The sequence below is a fragment of the Podarcis pityusensis genome, assembly GCF_964106645.2.
Source record: "Podarcis pityusensis genome assembly, chromosome: 17".
In the NCBI taxonomy this organism is placed as follows: domain Eukaryota; kingdom Metazoa; phylum Chordata; class Lepidosauria; order Squamata; family Lacertidae; genus Podarcis; species Podarcis pityusensis.
Window position 1 is genome coordinate 14,191,736 of NC_138042.1, and position 19,872 is coordinate 14,211,607.

The 19,872-nt window shown below is 43.9% G+C and overlaps 1 protein-coding gene across 4 annotated transcripts in view; it reads right to left on the reverse strand.

Moving 5' to 3' along the window:
• Positions 1 to 19,872, reverse strand: part of FOCAD (focadhesin) — a 141,871-nt gene that overhangs the window by 36,546 nt on the left and 85,453 nt on the right. For all 4 annotated transcript variants that reach the window (XM_080987686.1, XM_080987687.1, XM_080987685.1 and 1 more), the window contains exons 20-23: positions 18,138 to 18,326; positions 15,693 to 15,814; positions 3,417 to 3,509; positions 997 to 1,085 (exon numbers count right to left, since the gene is read on the reverse strand). In XM_080987686.1, the coding sequence (XP_080843812.1) occupies positions 997 to 1,085; positions 3,417 to 3,509; positions 15,693 to 15,814; positions 18,138 to 18,326 (493 nt within the window). The remainder of the gene's footprint in view (positions 1 to 996; positions 1,086 to 3,416; positions 3,510 to 15,692; positions 15,815 to 18,137; positions 18,327 to 19,872) is intronic.

Sequence of the window (19,872 nt, forward strand, 5' to 3'; positions counted from 1 at the left end):
GCCCCTGGGACTGATCCTGAAAGATCTACATTGGCTCCCAGGATGTTTCCGAGCACAATTCAAAGTGTCGGTGCTGACCTTGAAAGCCCTAAATGGCCTCAGCCCAGTAGACCTGAAGGAGCGTCTCCACCACCATCGTTCAGCCCAGACACTGAGGTCCAGTGCCGAGGGCCTTCTTGTGGTTCCCTCACTGTGAGAAGTGAGGTTTCAGTGAACCAGGCAGAGGGCATTCTCGGTGGTGGCACCCACCCTGTGGAACACCATTCCATCAGATGTCAAAGAGAAAAACAGCTATCTGACTTTTAGAAGACCTCTGAAGGCAGCCCTGTGTAGGGAAGTTCTTAATGGCTGGTGTTTTACTGCATTTTTAATATTTCGTTGGGAGCTGCCCAGTGTGGCAGATGGGCAGAATTCAGTTCTGGCACCTCTCAGGTGGGCGCCATTGCCATTCTAAGAGAAACAGAGAAGTGTTTGTGGTGAGTCCCGGCACCTCTTTTTCTGGAAAAATAGCACTGGTAAGGTCTATTCCTGACAGGATAGCCTGACTTTCAACAGCTGTTCCACACATCCAGACACACTGGGCATTTCTTGATACTAATAATAAAAATAAGCATGGGTATCAGCATCACCTAAAAGTCCAATTTCAGATCATAAAATGCCCTTTTCTCTGCATAAGTTCACCGAGTGCTCTGGAAGAGGTTTCTACGCCAAGGCAAAGCAACTAGTTGTCACATGCACCATCTTTCCCCATCACCACAATCTCCCAGCCAGCACATAAAAAGAAGAGCTACTGGTAAATGAAGCCATTCCTACCTACGCTGCCTTGTAATTGCCATTTCCCTTCAAGCTAAAGGCCGTATCTGGTTTTCATCAGCGGCACTTGCCCAGTCAGTGCAAACTCGCCACTTGGAAGCTTTTGAAGTGGCCTCTGCAAGGCTCTTCCCCATTTCCCACCACCCTTTTCGAGTGATGGGGAGCGGACAGTCATTCGCTTACCAGAGCCAGGCTGTAAATTGCTTGTACTGCACTTCTTCGGGTCCCTCCTTGCCGTGTCTTAACTGCATCTCCAGCTCAGCCTGCCTTCCCTGTACAAGCACAGCATAAATCAGCAGAAGACCTTACACGGGGCTTTCTATGGGGAGCGCTTGAATAGCAGATGTAACCTTTCCCTCGAGGTCCACTCTGCTCTCAAATCAAATTGCCCTTCCAGCGTAATGAACTATGTGTTAAGTGATGGAATTTGAGTTTCTTACTTTGGAGGAATGAGGGTGCATCTATGCTGCAGGCCGGGATAAAACCTTGTCTCGAGGTAATTCCCTAAAATCTTTAAAAACCCTTGTGTCAGATGCTGTGTGGTGATTGCTCGTGAGTAACCAGGCAGGACTCTGACCTGTCTTTTACAGGTTTTATTGTCTAAACTATTTACAGTGCACATCTACAAAGTTCATGTCCGTCTTAGTCACTTGCAGAATCCGGGAGCGGCCTCTTCCGGCTTCTCCCCCAACATAAGAACTTCGACACCCCAAACCTCTACCTCCCCTCCTTGCGTTTCACCCCTCTGCGCAAGCTGGGCGACGGAAGGGGCGTGCGTCCCTCCTGGCCAGGTGAGGCCCTGGGGCTCTCAGCAGCATCCTCAAGCCCTTTCCTCGCTTGGCTGGCCCCTTCCCTCTCTTCTCCACTTTCCCCACCACTGGATGAGGAACTGCTCCTCAGAAATTTCTGCGGCTCCCTGTATCCCAGCAGCGTCCCTGCCTCCCTCCCCTGTTCCGATGGCAGTCCCCTGACACCTGACACCTTGCAACAATCAGATGATTCTGCAGGCGTGTATGTTTGGGCACTGGGGGTGTGGCAGTGTTGGGAAAAGCAAAACCTACCACTGAGCAAGAATTGGCTATACGTTCCTTCTCTTGCAGTTCACCTAACAATAATAATTTTTTTTTGCTTTAAGATCCCGCTGAAATCCATCGCAGGAGTTTTTTATACGCTACACTTCTAAAATCTGAAAGGAAGTTTGCAAAGCAAAGACAGCAGGAAAACGGGAAGAAACAATTTCTTGGAATCTATTCTGAACGTAGTGCTGTGACCTTCAGGTTAAACATGACTGTTTTATGTGCATTATTAAGTCCTTGTGGGAAAGCATATGCGAATAAGAATCTTTCTCTGTCATACATCATACTTAATTAAGTAGGATGTTCATGAATACCATTTGATACTGCTCTAAAAATCAGATTATGCTTTCCATTATGGTGTAAGAGATTTATGGTAAATTCACACCAGCAACTTTTCCTTCTAATCAATGAGGATTGGGTATTCTTGGGCTAAGCAAATCTTGTGAAGGCTTGAACATGTGCTGATCTTATGATGAGAGAGATCCTGTTTTCTGAAGATTACTAAACGTGAATTTAGCTGCAATCTAGTTCTATTTGAACTGCACACAAGAACAAAATACAGTGGTACCTCAGGTTACATACGCTTCAGGTTACAGTCTCCGCTAACCCAGAAATAGTACCTCAGGTTAAGAACTTTGCTTCAGGATGAGAACAGAAATTGCACGGCGGCGGCGTGGCAGCAGCGGGAGACCCCATTAACTAAAGTGGTGCTTCAGGTTAAGAACAGTTTCAGGTTAAGAATGGACCTCCGGAATGAATTAAGTACGTAACCAGAGGTACCACTGTAGGTGATCTTGCAAATCTAACCACGATACTCTAAAAAGTTAATTTTGGATTATTATTTTTTACAGGGAGGGGGTTCAATCATGTTAAACTACCCACAATTTGGATGAGAAACAGATCAAACCAGAGTTTGTTATCTGAATTTTTTGGGTTGTATTCAACTAACTTTCACCTCTGAGTAGACCCATGGAAACCAATGCTCATGGCTGAGGTCCAGGAATTTCAATGGGTCTACGCTGAGGAAAAGTGAGTTGCAAACTTGCTTCTTTGCCAGTGATGAAATGTCTAACTGGGGGAAACTATGAAATCTAACTGGAGGAGACTATGACCATTGTCCCATAATGTCAAGGTAATTATGAACTACGGTTTGAACAAACAATGACTTTAATTTTGCCAAAGGTATGATCAACTTGGGTCCTACAAAGTAATTTCAACATTATTCCTATGTAAGAAATTGGATCTAGACTAGGATAGTTGAACTTAGGTGCTATTGAGATCAATGGGGTAAGTCTGGAGCCTACACATAGTTTCTAAGTAAGGCTCTGTTAGTCCAGAGTTCATGGGCTAGCAAACAAACAAAGGAGCAGGTATTAACTCTCCTCAAACCTATATATGAGAACTTAAGCCATTCCCCCATTTTGTTTCCTTTTGCTCTTATATACAGCGGACACATTCCCATATTTACTCCATGCTGAGTGTTGAGATCACGCAACAAAAGAACAACACTCAGACAACTCCACTTACTTGTAGAATTGCATGATAGCTTCTCTCCATAAATCCGGCCCAGGACTGGGGAAGTAGCAGGGAGCGATGCCACTCAGAAGGCTGAATGTTGACCTGCATGGAAAACATTTCATATTCACATACGAAACCACCGAACAAAATTGGATGCTGTAGTAAGAGAACTCACATGAACACACATTTAGAATGGAAGTATCGCCGACCGATGGCTTCTGCTTTTGTACAATGAATTACAATTTGGACTTTCCAGTTTTAAAAAGAAATTGCACTAGTAGAGATATATCTGATTTTTCACTTCCACAGGCTTTGTGGATACAGTGATCCACCCCAGAACTGTGAGATAACCAGCCTCATATAACCAAAATAAAGGTAAAGGGACCCCTGACCATTAGGTCCCATCATGACTGACTTTGGGGTTCCGGCACTCATCTCACTTTATTGGCTGAGGAAGCTGGCATACAGCTTCCGGGTCATGTGGTCAGCATGACTAAGCCGCTTCTGGCGAACCAGAGCAGTGCACGGAAACGCCATTTACCTTCCTGCTGCAGCGGTACCTATTTATCTACTTGCACTGGTGTGCTTTCAAACTACTAGGTTAGCAGGAGCAGCGACCGAGCAACGGGAGCTCACCCCGTCGTGGGGATTCGAACCACCGACCTTCTGATCAGCAAGTCCTAGGCCCTGTGGTTTAACCCACAGTGCCACCCACATCCCTTTATAACCAACATGCTCAAGTCTAATTAATGCCTGAAGGGCTTAATGCCATAGAGTAAGCTGTCCTGCCAGGCTTGGCAAGCTCACATCCCCCTCACCTAGGGAGGAAGGTTCTCAAGCCTAGTGTCCCCCTTCAGTCTACTTGAGAAGCTCAGCATGTAAAGAGGTCTGAGCTGGTTGTTTCAAGCTCAGACCACATGGCTCTAACAAGTCTTTCTTGTGTTGCATGGCAAGGCCCCAGGCCCTCCCCCACCTCTTGGATAATAAAACACACAGACACCAATATTTTGGGTTAATGGGATAATTAAGGCCACAGCTTCATTGGTTACAGATGTGAGCGATATTGGCTTAGGCACTGGAACTGAATCAAGTATATCTGACTCCTGCCCACCATGCAGGTAGTCTCATAAGGGTCAACCACCAGTAGGGGGGAGCCCTGTTGATGTACATCAGGGATGTCCAACAGGATGATCACGATCTACTAGTAGATCCTCGCAAGGTTTTGGTAGATCGCGGTCAATCTCTGGCTCTCTTTCCTTAGCGTCGCTAAAACTGACTCCTGCCCCACTCTCCATTGTTGTATTATCTCTGGAAGGAAAGACAGAGCTTTCTCTGTGCTGCTGTTTTGAACCACAGCGATCTTTTGGTGAGTGACTTTACCCCTTTGGCCCTTGCCTTTAACCCTCCCAAAAGCATAACTCCCCTCCCTGAAAAGCTTTTTTTTAACCCCTAAAAAAGCTCAACAGCTTTGAGCTGAACCCCCCCAAAATGGGGATAGATCACTGCCGTTTTTTAATTCTGAAAGTAGATCACAGTCTCTTGAGAGTTGGCCATCCTGATGTACATCAACTACGAGCTCCCTCAGGGCTCCCGGTTGGGGTTGTGGCATGGCTCTAGCCCATACATGGGCTTCGGACAGGATTCACACCCCCAGATCCCTTTAACGGGATAGCCTTCAAGAGGAGGGGCAGGTGAAGGCCACCACCTCCCTTCCCATAAACCAGGTTTTACCAGTGCCTAAGAGGAAGAGGGGGACGCGGGTGGCGCTGTGGGTTAAACCACAGAGCCTAGGACTTGCCAATCAGAAGGTCGGCGGTTCGAATCCCCTCAACGGGGTAAGCTCCCGTTGCTCGGTCCCTGCTCCTGCCAACCTAGCAGTTCAAAAGCACGTCAAGTGCAAGTAGATCAATAGGTACTGCTCCGGCAGGAAGGTAAACAGCATTTCAGTGCGCTGCTCTGGTTCTCCAGAAGTGGCTTAGTCATGCTGGCCACATGACCCGGAAGCTGTATGCCAGCTCCCTCAACCAATAAAGCGAGATGAGCGCCGCAACTCCAGAGTCGTCCGCGACTGGACCTAATGGTCAGGGGTCCCTTTATTTACCCTTTACCTTTAAGAGGAAGAGGCAAGAAGGAAGAGGCCTCCCCCCCACCCATGCGGCAGTTTAAATAGTGTAGGCCACGCCCCCCGGTCGACCAGATTGGTCGGCCGGTGCCATGATGTGGCCGGGACTCCCAGTGACGCGAGAAGCTAAGCCATGCCCCCCCACTGACGCGGGGAGCACCCGTGGCCTGCCTGCAACCCCGCCCCTCTGGGAAAGGGAGCAGCTTTCCTAGACCAATGATTTAGGAACTTTCACTGCTATAAGTAAACCAAGTTTTACTCCCTGTCTTTTCTGAATGCTGTATGGAAAAGCACATGAACCTGACCTTTGGAGGGTTTGTAAGTAAACCGTTTTAAAATTACCAAAGTGTGGTCTTTTGTATGCCAAGGGAAGAGGGAAGTTTTGGAACTCACAAGGGCACATTTTAAAGGTCTAACAGCCTATATTTCCACTGCATATTTTGTGAATTTAAATCTCTGCTGAGGTTCTCTCATCAAAGATCTTAGCATCCAGGGAATTCTCCTTTTATACCCCCTTTTTTTTGGCTTGCCACCAACAAAAACTAGACAAGTAGTTCTGAAAGTCTAACTATCATTTTAGCTTATATTCTCCCCATGCCAGATGGAGTTTGGAAACTGAATCATACTAGTAATTTCCATTGAACTCAGTGGGATTGTTTGTGAGTGGCATTACCATGAGAGGCCTTTCAAAAGCAGTCTGTTCAAAGTTTTTAAAAAATAAAAAAATATCACAAAGTGTGTCTAAGGCCTTGAGGGTACCTAAAGCAGCTTTTTGGATTCCAGCCAGAGCTCACATAGTAAATACAATTTATTTTTATGAGTTTAAAAAGAGCTTTTATGAGTTTAAAACATAATCTATTTTGCGTATCCAACAAGTTATCCAAAATGAAAACAAACAGAAAACTCTTCTTAGAATATTAATCAAATCCTTGGTTTTGGCTGAACACAGAATTACCAGGTGATTCTCTCATTACGTAACTTAAAAGACGATAGAAGTGCATTAACACACACACTCATAATACACACACAACTCCACATTTCATCCTGGCTGTTGTCATTATTATAGCAATTTAAAAGAAAACCATCGCTCTAGATCATTTCTGTTTGCAGTGCAACTTCAAAGCCAACAGCTTAAGAAAAAAGAAAATGAGAGAGAGAGAGCACTGTAATTAAAATGACTGCTGTGCACTGTAATGTCTCATAATATTCTATGGCAGGCAAAAGAATTAGTTTTTTGTTTCCAGTATCCAATTATTTCTATTGTTGGCCTCAACCAAAAACATCGAAAGTTGTCATGACAGCCATTTGGAGCCTATTAAAAACAAGTTATTAGATCTCAGCAGTTTCCAGGACAATATTACTTCAATACATTTAGGGAGTGGGACCCAAAATATTCCAGGTTGGCATCAGATGGCCTCTCTCTCTTGTTCTTCTGCAAGGCTAGTCGTTAAACAACGAAAGAAAGAAAGAAAGAAAGAAAGAAAGAGAAAATGCCAGAGTGGATTGCTATTAAAAACTGCCTTCTTATCCCTGTTGGATGTTTTATCTGCTATAACAACCACTTTCCAAATTTTAGTTCCATGCTTTTGTCTTGGGCAGCAGCTAAGTTTTCACGGGAGCCATCTTTTGAAGCGAAGAGCCCAATATTCTGGCTCTGCTCACCAACTTACTCCCTTGTGAACTGAGCTAGGGTTGCCATACATCTGGAATTTCCCGGGCAGAGCCGGATTGTGTCTTGAATGAATGGATCTTTATATGCGTCGGCCGTCGGCCATAGCAATAAAACAACAAAATGATATACAAAGAATAAAAATCAAAAAGTCAATTATATATAAAGTCAATTATATTGACCTTGAAAAAGGTCAATATGGAGGTCAAATGGCCGAAATATTGGGAAATTTTGGAACAAGACGGAGATAGACTGAAATTGCAGAGTTTTGAAAAACTAAAAAACAAAGTGCGAGACTGGCTTCATTATTATCAGATAATGGAGGCATTTAAATTGGACAGGAAAATTGGCTTCCAGGTGGAAAGATCCAAATTAGAAACAGAATTGTTAGAACCCAAAACTAAGAATTTGTCAAGAATGTATAACTTGCTGCTGAAATGGAATACTCAAGATGAAACGGTAAAATCGGCTATGATTAAATGGGCACAAGACGTTGGACATAACATTATGTTTGCTGACTGGGAACAGTTATGGACCTCAGGTATGAAATTTACGGCATGTAATGCCTTAAGAGAGAATATTATGAAAATGATATACAGGTGGTACATAACCCCAGTCAAGCTTGCAAAAATCTATCACTTGCCCGATAACAAATGTTGGAAATGTAAAGAAACTGAAGGTACATTTTTTCACCTTTGGTGGACGTGCCCAAAGATTAAGGCTTTCTGGGAAAAGATATATAATGAATTAAAAAAGGTATTTAAGTATACCTTTCCCAAGAAACCAGAGGCCTTTCTCCTGGGCATAGTGGGCCAAATGGTGTTAAAAAAGGATAGAACTTTCTTTATGTATGCAACAACAGCAGCAAGAATACTCATTGCAAAGTATTGGAAGACACAAGAACTTCCCACACTGGAGGAATGGCAGATGAAACTTATGGACTATATGGAATTGGCGGAAATGACTGGCAGAATCCGTGACCAGGGAGAAGAGTCGATGGAGGAAGACTGGAAGAAATTCAAAGACTATCTTCAGAAATACTGCAAAATTAAAGAATGTTAGAGCGATGTTGGATGAAAAATAAGTGGTTTCCAGCTGTACAGGTTAAAGTTAAGGATAGATTAAGATTAAAGATCAAGATTAAAGATGTTTAAAGAAATGGAAATTTGATAATAAAAGGGAAAAATTTAAAGGTATATGACATTAAGAACAAGGATTAGGTTTAAAAAAAAAAGTTGAAGTTATATATTTTAACATTTTATTAAATTAAAGATTGGGTTTAAAAAGTGGAAAAGAAACTGCTGGACAAATAATGTGGATTGGAATACAAAAGAGGGAGGTATGAGGAAGTCCAGAAAATAAGTAATTTAAAATGGGGAATGAAAAAGAGAGTTTGTTTTTAATTGTTACGTTTTGTGTTTTTATTGTTAAATTTTGTATTTTTGTGTGTGTGTGTGTGTGTGTGTGTGTGTTGTTTTTCTTTTTTCTTTGTTTAAAACTTTAATAAAAATTATTTAAAAAACAAAAAACAAAAAGTCAATTATATAAAATACATTTTAGGGTTTTGAATCAATAGTCAAATAGTGGATCTTATTCTAATTGCCCCAGCTAAAAACCTAGCTAGTGATGTATGGAAGTGAGAGCTGGACCATAAAGAAGGCTGATTGCCGAAGAATTGATGCTTTGGAATTATGGTGCTGGAGGAGACTCTTGAGAGTCCTGTGGACTGCAAGATCAAACCTCTCCATTCTGAAGGAAATCAGCCCTGAGTGCTCACTGGAAGGACAGATCGTGAAGCTGAGACTCCAATACTTTGGCCACCTCATGAGAAGAGAAGACTCCCTGGAAAAGACCCTGATGTTGGGAAAGATGGAGGGCACAAGGAGAAGGGGACGACAGAGGATGAGATGGTTGGACAGTGTTCTCGAAGCTACCAGCGTGAGTTTGACCAAACTGCGGGAGGCAGTGGAAGACAGGAGTGCCTGGCGTGCTCTGGTCCATGGGGACACGAAGAGTTGAACATGACTAAATGACTAAACAACAACAAAAACCTGGCAACCTTTGCCGTCACCTGCTCATCTTGATCTGCCAAGAGAAAGGACATTGTGGCAGTGGCTGGGCGACCCGGAATGGACAATCAAGTCTTTAACCAGATTGTGTCTGGATTTTCACTGTTTGAAATATGGCAGCCCCAACTGAGACTCAGTTTTTTCTCTTTTAACTACATCTCCCCTAGCAAGTGTGAGCAGACACAACATCTTTGCCAGAGTCCTCCCTGTATTACCCTAGGCGCTCAAGTCCATTTATAAGCTCCCAAGAGAGAAACTGGCTAACAAAGTGAAGAAGGATGAGTCCTGAGGATTGCCATGGGGTGGGGGGGCTGGGGGACAGATGGAAATGTTCCTGGAGGTCAGATTGAACCTCAGGACAACCATAAACCTATCCAGAACCTGGGACTTCAAATGATAACACTCTGCTGTCCATCACCCTGTCTGATAATAATTGCACTTTTTATGTTTTATGCTCTATTATCCTTTGATCTAGACATTTGGTTGGATGAATCTTGGTGGTTAAGGCAGGAGAATTGAAGGAAGGACCTCTTGAAACGTTTACAGGGCATCTATCAATCACAATCAAGGTATCTCAACAAGAATAGGAAGGACTCAAACTTCATGATCCATCCATATGGTTCTATGGTTCTTATTTTAGTGTATTTTTGGTTTCTATGGAAGCCGCCCAGAGTGGCTGGGGAAACCCAGCCAGATGGGCGGGGTACAAATAATAAATTATTATTATATGATTGACTGGCTGAGCTACAGCATATCACGCAATGCACATATAGGTACTCTATGGAATTTGACCATAGTGCTCACACAACGTTGTGAAAAACCCAAAGAACAACGTGTTCAGACATAATGCTAAACCAGCTTTATGTCATGAAACAAGCGTTCATAAGTCAAGGGCTTACAAATTTCCCCCGTTACTTCTTCTTTGCCACAGCTATGGAAAGATCATAAGTTTGGACCTGAGGTTTAGATTAACTGAAGTTTAGTTAGTCATCATCCGAACCCTAAACCATACTCAACCTTAACACGAGAGAGTTTCATAAACTATGGTTTGAACTTGGCATGTTTCCACTAACCATAGTTAAGATTAACCACATTTTTTGTGTGTCTAGGGTTGGATAACGTGATACACTGAAGTTAACCTAAAATAGACATGAACCTTTCAGCACGCCCCTTCATGGACATGCTGGGAGAGGAGCGAAAACAAACCATAGGTTCATTACAGCTTCTGTTCATAGTGCTAAATTATATTATGTCTGGAGCAGCCTCATTGGTACTCTGAGGGCAAAACCCCACAATTATACACAACCTTCTTCCAAGTAGCCCATTTAAGAGTAAAGTCAGAGACTACTTCTAACTGCTGAAATGCCTAAAGATAATTGTTGCCTAATCTGGTCCAGACAGCAGTGCCCAATCTTAGGAGCGTTCTTTGGGTGGGTGGGTGTGTTTTTTAAGATCCTTTCCAGACACCCCCAATTTGAATAGCTCACCCAAAGGTCTATGCTACTGGAATGTCCTTTCAAAAGCGGTCTGCCAGGTCTTATTTACCAAACAATAAAACAGCACGCTGTGACTTCAGAGAGAGTTAGAGATGAGCTGGTTGGTCTCTCTTCAACCATTATAGGAACTTGAACAATACACAACTTCAAAGAGACCACTGTTTATTGAAACCATCTTTATCTCTCTCATAGGAAATCATAAAAAATGTGGCAAATGCTCTATATCTTTCTCTATTCATGTTGACAGATATTAAACCGTAACCAGGGGACTTCTCCTAAGGAACATAGCTGTTACTGACCCAAGCTGGTACCCATCCCAAAACTTTGGAGGATATGCATGTGCTCTCTGCTCCACCCTTGGTTATTGACGTTGGTTCAGCTGGCCCCAGAGTCCCTAAAATGATGGGAGAGACGTGTATTCAGTGGGTGGGGCCTCCTGGCACACGGGTTGTATGTAAGGAAAGCCCACCTTGCACATTGAGCATTGTGGAGCTGAAACTAGAGATTCCTCAAAGGGTCTACCAGCTCCATCTGGTACACAGGATGAGACCCTCCCTGCCCGCGGACTGTTGCCAGATTGGTGCATGCTCTGGTTATCTCCCGCTTGGACTACTGCAATGTGCTCTCCGTGGGGCTACCTTTGAAGGTGACCCGGAAACTGCAACTAATCCAGAATGCGGCAGCTAGACTGGTGACTGGGAGCGGCCGCCAAGACCACATAACACCGGTCCTGAGAGACCTACATTGGCTCCTAGTACATTTCCGGGCACAATTCAAAGTGTTGGTGCTGACCTTTAAAGCCCTAAACAGCCTCGGCCCAGTATACCTGAAGGAGCGTCTCCACCCCCACCGTTCAGCCTGGAGGTCCAGCTCTGAGGACCTTCTGGCAGTTCCTTCACTGCGAGAAGTGAGGTTACAGGGAACCAGGCAGAGGGCCTTCTTGGTGGTGGCATCCGCCTCCGGTCAGATGTCAAGGAGCTTCACAATATTCCAATATCCCTGAAGGAGTGTCTCCACCCCCATCATTCAGCCTGGTCACTGAAGTCCAGCTCTGAGAGCCTTCTGGCGGTTTCCTCACTGCGAAAAGCCAAATTACAGGGAACCAGGCAGAGGGCCTTCTCAGTAGTAGGCCTGCCCTGTGGAACGCCCTCCCATCAGATGTCAAACAAACAAACAACTATCTGACTTTTAGAAGACATCTGAAGGCAGCACTGTTTAGGGAAGTTTTTAATGTCTGATGTTTTGTCGTGTTTTTAATATTCTGTTGGGAGCTGCCCAGAGTGGCTGGGGAAACTCAGCCAGATGGGTGGGGTATAAACAATAAATTATTATTATTACTATTTGGGGCTGCCGTATACAAAGACAGCAACTATGGTCAACTTGTTCATGTGTGTGAGGGAGCCAGACACTCCCCAATGCAACCTGGTTGAGGGCTAAATTCCATAGGACAAGGTGCTGTTTAGAAATTTGGGAGATGCTGCCTTCAAGGCTGCCTGGATGTAGGAATGGTGCTGTGCTGGATTCTGTGATGCTTAAGAAAACTTTTATACTCAATAACCATGAACATCTTTTCCAAGGAGATTTGTATAACAAAATTAAACATTGCTCCAGAGTTTTGACGGTGCATTTCTGTTTCTCCACATGTTTGGATTCCTTTCATAATCCCTATAGACATTTTGCTCTTCTGCATGGCATGTACTAGCTAAGCCAGGTTTTCTTTTCTTTTCTTAGGAATGTTTAACATTCTACAGACATACGAAGTCAGGCACTGGGGAATAATATTCCACACACCAAGTATGTTTCAAATTAAGCATTTTTAGAATTAACCACATCATTTGATGTCCATACCAACCCAATATTATATCTACATTTCAAAGAGGTTCGGGCACTGAAGTGTTTAAAAGAAGCACATTGCTATACATATATATTGCTTTTTAAAAAAAACAACAACATTGCATGCATTTGGAATTCAGCTTAAATGCCCTACTTCAAAATATCGATCCAACAAAAACAAGAAGTGGGAATAATTAATTAACACAGGAAAGAACAGCTGTAATAACCAAAATTAGCCTTATCTGTGTTTTCTTGAAATAAGGAACTTTCCCAGCTCTGTGTTCAAAACAGTGATTGCATTATTATTCTTAATAATAATAACTTCTCTGAAGTCTTCTCAACCTCAGAGGACAGAAAGGAAATATAAATATAAACCATGACACCAAGGAAGGAAGGGTCAGAGAGTGAAGAAACACGTATGTGCGCTCTTAAGTGTGTGGAATAATCACAGCGCTTAGAACCCGTTCCATTATAAGGTGGTTATGCATTTCACGTAAGCTTTCCGCCTTTGGGACAAAAATAAAGGGTGGCTCCGAAGAACAACAAGGTCAGGCAGAGAGTCCATGGCTCTCGCAGCACAGCCATGCTCATTTTGCAGAGCGCATCAAAGGCCAGAGCGACCATAAATCATGATGTGCATAAATACTTTCCACCAGTGCAGTCCTCCCTATCAAAATATGCACAGGGACACATCCCCTTTTGTATCGGAACTACAGTCATACCTCGGGTTACAGACGCTTCAGGTTGCGTGCTTTCGGGTTGCACACCGCGCTCAACCCGGAAGTACCGGAAAAAGTTACTTCCGGGTTTTCAGTGCTCGCGCATGCGCAGAACCACTACATCGCGCTTTGTGCATGTGCAGAAGCGCCAAATCGCGACCCACACGTGCGCAGACGTGGCGTTGCGGGTTGCGAACGCTGTAGGTTGCGAACGTGCCTCCCGAACGGATCACAGTTGCAACTCGAGCGTCCACTGTATTTTAAAGAAATCTGGCTGAGGTGAGCTCGAGATAGACATTGTAGAAGATGTATGACTGTCATTGCCCCGACTCTCTTCTCCTTCCTCTCACAGTCAATGCAGCACCATCTTTGCAATGCACCTTTCACAACCACCACAAGCAGCAGCCAATGGTGAGGGAATGGCCAGATTTCCCACATTGTGCATTTTGGCCGAGAGAGAAGACAATGGAGACATGGGGCTCCTATTTTCAGTAGCGCCCATGCAACATCTAACATCCAAGGCAGGCTTCCTCAACCTCGGCCCTCCAGATGTTTTTAGCCTACAACTCCCATGATCCCTAGCTAGCAGGACCGGTGGTCAGGGATGATGGAATTGTAGTCTCAAAATATCTGGAGGGCTGAGGTTGAGGAAGCCTGGTCTAAGGGGTACTACCCGTAATTCATCAGGGGCCAGAGAGCTCTGTCCTTGGGTTCAGCTTGGGTTCAGGCTCCATATGCACCCAAACGGTCTCCAATAATTTTTAAATTGCCTTTCAAAGTACCCATTACTTGGATAGAGGCAAATGGGCATCAAGGGAATAATGAACTGGAGCTGCTTAGCTTCCGGAATATAGCTTCATCCTGAAGGCAGTTTCAATATACAGTGGTACCTTGGTAGTCAAATTGCTTGGCTCCCAAATGCCACAAACCCGGAAGCGAGTGTTCTGGTTTGTGAACCTTTTTCAGAAGCCAAATGTCTTCCGCAGCTTCTGATTGTGTGCAGGAAGCTCCTGCAGCCAATCGGAAACCGCGACTTGGTTTCCGAACCGTTTCGGGAATCGAACAGACTCCCGAAACAGATTAAATTCAAGAACCAAGGTACCACTGTACTGAGCTTTCAATACGACCCTTCACAGAAAGAGCCCCTCCATGACACAGAAGAAATATTCATGTTTTGCCACTGAGGATGTCTCACAAATGCCAGAACAGATATAAACGATCGCATCCCCTTTAACTATGGTAAGGTAAAGGTAAAGGAGCCCCTGACCATTAGGTCCAGTCATGGCCAACTCTGGGTTTGCGGCGCTCATCTCGCTTTATTGGCCGAGGGAGCTGGCATACAGCTTCCGGGTCATGTGGCCAGCATGACTAAGCCGCTTCTGGCGAACCAGAGCAGCACACAGAAACACCGTTTACTTTCCCGCTGGAGTGGTACCTATTTATCTACTTGCACTTTGACGTGCTTTCAAACTGCTAGGTTGGGAAGAGCAGGGACCAAGCAATGGGCGCTCACCCCGTCGCAGGGATTCGAACCGCCGACCTTCTGATCGGCAAGTCCTAGGCTCTGTGGTTTAACCCACAGCACCACCCGTGTCCCTTCATTTTTATCTATGGTGTGTGACCCAAAATATGCCACTGCCCATAATGTTATCATGCAACCACATTCACTTTAATGCACTTCGAGAGAAAGGCCGACCGATCTGCACTCGCTCATACAGGTTTCTCTCCTGGCTGCGATCCTGCTGTTTGCAGCTTCTGAGGATCAGTGGCCATAAGAGCTATAAATGCTCTATTTAATGAAAATATTTGATAACAAGGCCGCGCTTATATTCTACAATGATTAATTGGACGTTCATTTCTAATTCCTTCTGCCCCTGACCCCACCTCACATTTCCTGCAGGAGATTAAAGCTTTGGTTTACAAAACCTTTAATACACAAAATCAGCTACATTAATGCAATATCCCAGGGTGCTGGGAACAATTAAGAGATATGCTGCGTTATTATTACAGTAACAAGGAAGTAGAGGTCACTCCCCAGGTTCCAATCCCCTAATTGTTTCTCAGACAAGCCCAAATCTGACAGGACTATAACCAGATTAGGCAGAGTTGAAGGGAAAACGTCAGCCTTGATTTACTCCGGCAAACTTTGGAGAAAACATTTCGGAGCAGAGAGCATTTTATTAGATGTATTTATACGTCCTGTTCTCCTTAATTGTTCTTCGCAGCAAGTTTACTTAATTAAGAGTAAATTACAGCACCACACACAGCTTGCAGCTACTATTTCCTAATTAGAGCAAAGGGCAAATGTAAACTGAGGTTGGGGGAATAGAAGAAAGTAGAACGGCTACACAAGCGGAAGGGAAACTGCAGAGCTTACCTCGTGGAGGAGAGCGATCAACATCTGGTGGAAACTGCGTCCCCTACTGGCTAGAAATCGGCTGATAGGCTTTCCATCCTTCCCCACGTGGATTGGGAGATCGTAACTCAGCAATATGCCGGCTAAAGGGAGATATTACAGATGTACATGCACTAAGACGGCTTATAACAATTCAGTTGTGTTTTCATATGACTGCAAAACAGAGAATACTGAGGTTCGAGAATCGAAAGAATGCAATTTTGTAATTCTTGGGTTCTTGGGTTTTCCACTTTTTAGCTAACAAAATACGAGCAGCAGAATTACCAACAGTAGAAGAATGGCAGATGAAGATGATGGATTTTTCAGAGCTAGCCAACCTAACTGGAAGAGTCCGCAACCAGAAGGAGGAGGAACATCAGGAAGAATGGAATAAATTTAATGATTATTTAGTTAAATTTGTTAAGTTAAGTTAACCGGAAATAGCTTGCAGATACTTAATAGGCTTAGGATTTTATTTATGTTAAGTGATGAATTAATATGTTTAATTATATAAGGTGAAGATTTAAGGATGTTAATGTTTAAGTTAAATTTCATAAAAATTGGGATTTGGAAAACCGTTAAAAGGACATGCAATGAAATTCAACGAAGGGGAAGCGAGGAAGTCACTTAACAAAGTTAATAACTGTAATCTTCAATAAGGCTATGATTTATGTTTGTTATGTTTGTTTGTCTTGTGTGTGTGTTTGTTTGTTTGTTTATAATATTGTGAAAACCAATAAAATTTTTGGAAGAAAAAAAAAGAAAGAATGCAATTTTGTAGAAATTCAAAAATTCATTCCCGGAAATGGAAAAAGCAGCTTCCGGTTTATCTCAGGAGAAGTTGGCTTCTACACTGGGCTGCTGCAACTGCTGGTTAGACCCTGTCTCAGGTGAGCAGACGAAACCGCAGGACCTGCATTCCTCCCTTTGCTTGTATCAAGGGGTAAGCTGCTCCCCAAAACTTCACAGCTTTGGTGCTTAGCTTAGGCTCATTTATTCAGTAGCCTGGCTCTCCTTTCTGCACAGAAGGGAATTACAGCACATGGAAATTAAGCTGGCCGCGATATGTAGCAAGAGTTTGAGAAGTTGGCTTTCCCTGTCAAAACTTCTCCCATACGCTGGCTGCATGCAATAGTTGCCAAGCGCTTAAACACTGAGTGTTAAGATAACCAGACAGCTGTGATTGGATGCCAGTGGCCACCTGAGCAGCAGAAAAATATGTATGTAAGAGACAGGCTGGGGGGGGGGAGTATCAGAGGGCTGATGTGAAAATAACATTACTGAGGTCCTTAATTCCATTCAATTCCATTCGGGCTATAAATGCATGATTCTTGAATGTGCCAAATTTATTCTGAGGTGCGGATGTTAAAAAGGAATGATGGAATTAAGAGGTGGATAACTTAAGAGTAAACACAGTGAAATGGGATTCATTGCTGGTTTGTATGTGAAAGTGTTGCTTTAAAAAAATGTTAGAAATTAACCAGGTGCCAGGTGCGTTTTGCGACTGGCGTGGGCCTAATTGTGACCATGTGGAGCCTGTCTCTGGATGGCAACTCGACTGGGGAAAGCAAAACATCACTTGGATTTTTTTTGAAGCTAGAATTTGTCTGATTCTGGATTGTTTTGTTTGATGTTTCCATGCATTTTAACCCGCTTTGAGATTTGTTCTTTAAAATATAAAGCAGTGTAGAAATGACCATGAAGATACCAATACCTGAAGGATTGCCTTTTCCCATGGATCTGGACCCTGAGATCTATTTTGGAGATCTTTGTCCAAATGCCCCTGATACTTTTCTCCACAAAGGCATGACAATCAGCTACAGTGGTACCTCAGGTTAAGAACTTAATTTCTTCTGGAGATCCAGAGGTCCGTTCTTAACCTGAAACTGTTCTTAACCTGAGGTACCACTTAAGCTAATGGGGCCTCCCGCTGCCACCGCGGTGCAATTTCTGTTCTCATCCTGAAGCAAAGTTCTTAACCCAAGGTAATATTTCTGGGTTAGCGAAGTCTGTAACCTGAAGCGTCTGTAACCTGAAGCGTATGTAACCCGAGGTACCACTGTACTTCTGTACTTCTATATCTTTATGACATTGGGCATATATCTCCTTTTGTCCATGTTTTTAAATCTTGCTGTAGTTTTCTTTTAACAATTATTCTCAGTTCTGTTCTTCGGTCCTCCACTCTTTGCTCTTTTTAATCTCACTTTGGCTCTTAGGAGCTATTTTAATTGTGCATCCTTACAGCTATTCCAGCACACATTTTATTGTGTTTCTTTTTTAATTGCTGCTTTCATTTTACGAGCTGCCCTGAGGACACTTTGGTAATGGGTCGGCATGTTAAAAAACCCAGAAGACATGTCATTCACCCATTCCGAGATATTCTACTACGACATGAAGGTCTCTCATCTCTCTCCAGAGAAATCTCACCTGCGAGGCCAGGCTTCAGTCCAGGCTGCTTGTTTCTCTCGTACATTTTCAGCATAAAGCTTGGCACGCCTGACACCGTCTTCCCTTGGTCCGACCGGACAGCACCGCCTCTCAGTGCAGAATGGTATATTCCACGAGGCATGCTGGTCATCTCCTGTTTCACAAGCGATGCTGCGAACTCTTCAAACGCTTGAGGGGAGGGTGAAAAGAGGAGAGAACGGGGCAGACATAAAGAAAACAAAAGGTGATTGGCTGAGGAAACCAGAACCACCCAACCAACGTAGAACCACGGCCATTATCCGAGAATGTTGTGCTGACATAACTGGTAACTCCATATTCAGCTGACAGCTCCAAGGTCACGGTTTCTGTAACTCCCGGGGAAGCCTTTGCAGTTCCACGCTCGCCTCCCGCTCGAAACGTCACCTCAGGAAACCTTCAATAAATGGTGTCAGATGTTCGAACTTGGAAGGAAAAACAAACAGCTAGAGCTGCTTTCTATGCTGGTCAATGCACCCTTTGTTTGGCCGCAGGTATGGAACAGCGGGAGCAAGAGTGACCTTTTCCTTGGCCAACACAGCAGCCTTGCCAGCACTTCCATGAGGATTCTTGCCACTTACAAACAAAACCATCCAAAAATGGTGACCGATACTCAGCAAATATGATAGGTAAAAATAAAGGGACCCCTGACCATTAGGTCCAGTCATGGCCGACTCTGGGGTTGCCGCGCTCATCTCGCTTTATTGGCCAAGGGAGCCGGCATATAGCTTCTGGGTCATGTGGCCAGCATGACTAAGCCGCTTCTGGCAAACCAGAGCAGCACGCGGAAACGCTGTTTACCTTCCGCCGGAACGGTACCTTTTTATCTACTTGCACTTTGACGTGCTTTTCGAACTGCTAGGTTGGCAGGAGCAGGGACCAAGCAACAGGACCAAGCAACAACGGTCACGGGGATTCGAACTCCCAACCTTCTGATCAGCAAGTCCTAGGCTCTGTGGTTTAACCCACAGCGCCACCCGCGTCCCTGTAAATATGATAGGTAACATTGATCAAATACCTTAAAACGCTCTCCGAGACCTAGAACGAATCTTGGAATACTGAGAATGTATAGAGCAAAAGTTTACTGATGCTAAATGAGAAAGTAAAATAAGAAGAATGAAATGTGTATAGTATAAAATAGCACAAAGAGAATACCGTACTTTTCGCTCTATAAGACGCACCAGACCATAAGACGCACCTAGTTTTTGGAGGAGGAAAACAAGAAAAAAAATATTCTGAATCTCAGAACCCAGAACAACAAGAGGGATCGCTGCACAGCGAAAGCAGCAATCCCTCTTGCTGTTCTGGCTTCTGTGATAGCTGCGCAGCCTGCATTCGCTCCATAAGATGCACACACATTTCCCCTTACTTTTTAGGAGGGGAAAAGTGAGTCTTATAGAGCAAAAAATACGGTAATCGGAAGTTAGTGTTTATGGTGTGTCAGTGTTGTGATGGGAACTATGTGTATTGTCTAAGTTATATGTAAATTAATGTAAACAGATGTATAATAAAGGTTGTTTTTAATATTAAAAAAACTGCTCTCAGAGTTCATTGCTACAGTTGTAAAGAATTCTCAACATGCCAAGACACTTCAGAAAGTAAAATGTAGTAGCGCAGACAAATTAGTGAGAGAGCCCACAGCAGGTTTACTCTTTCACTATCATGAATTGCCAAAGTTTGGCAACGCTTGGTCGGTTTA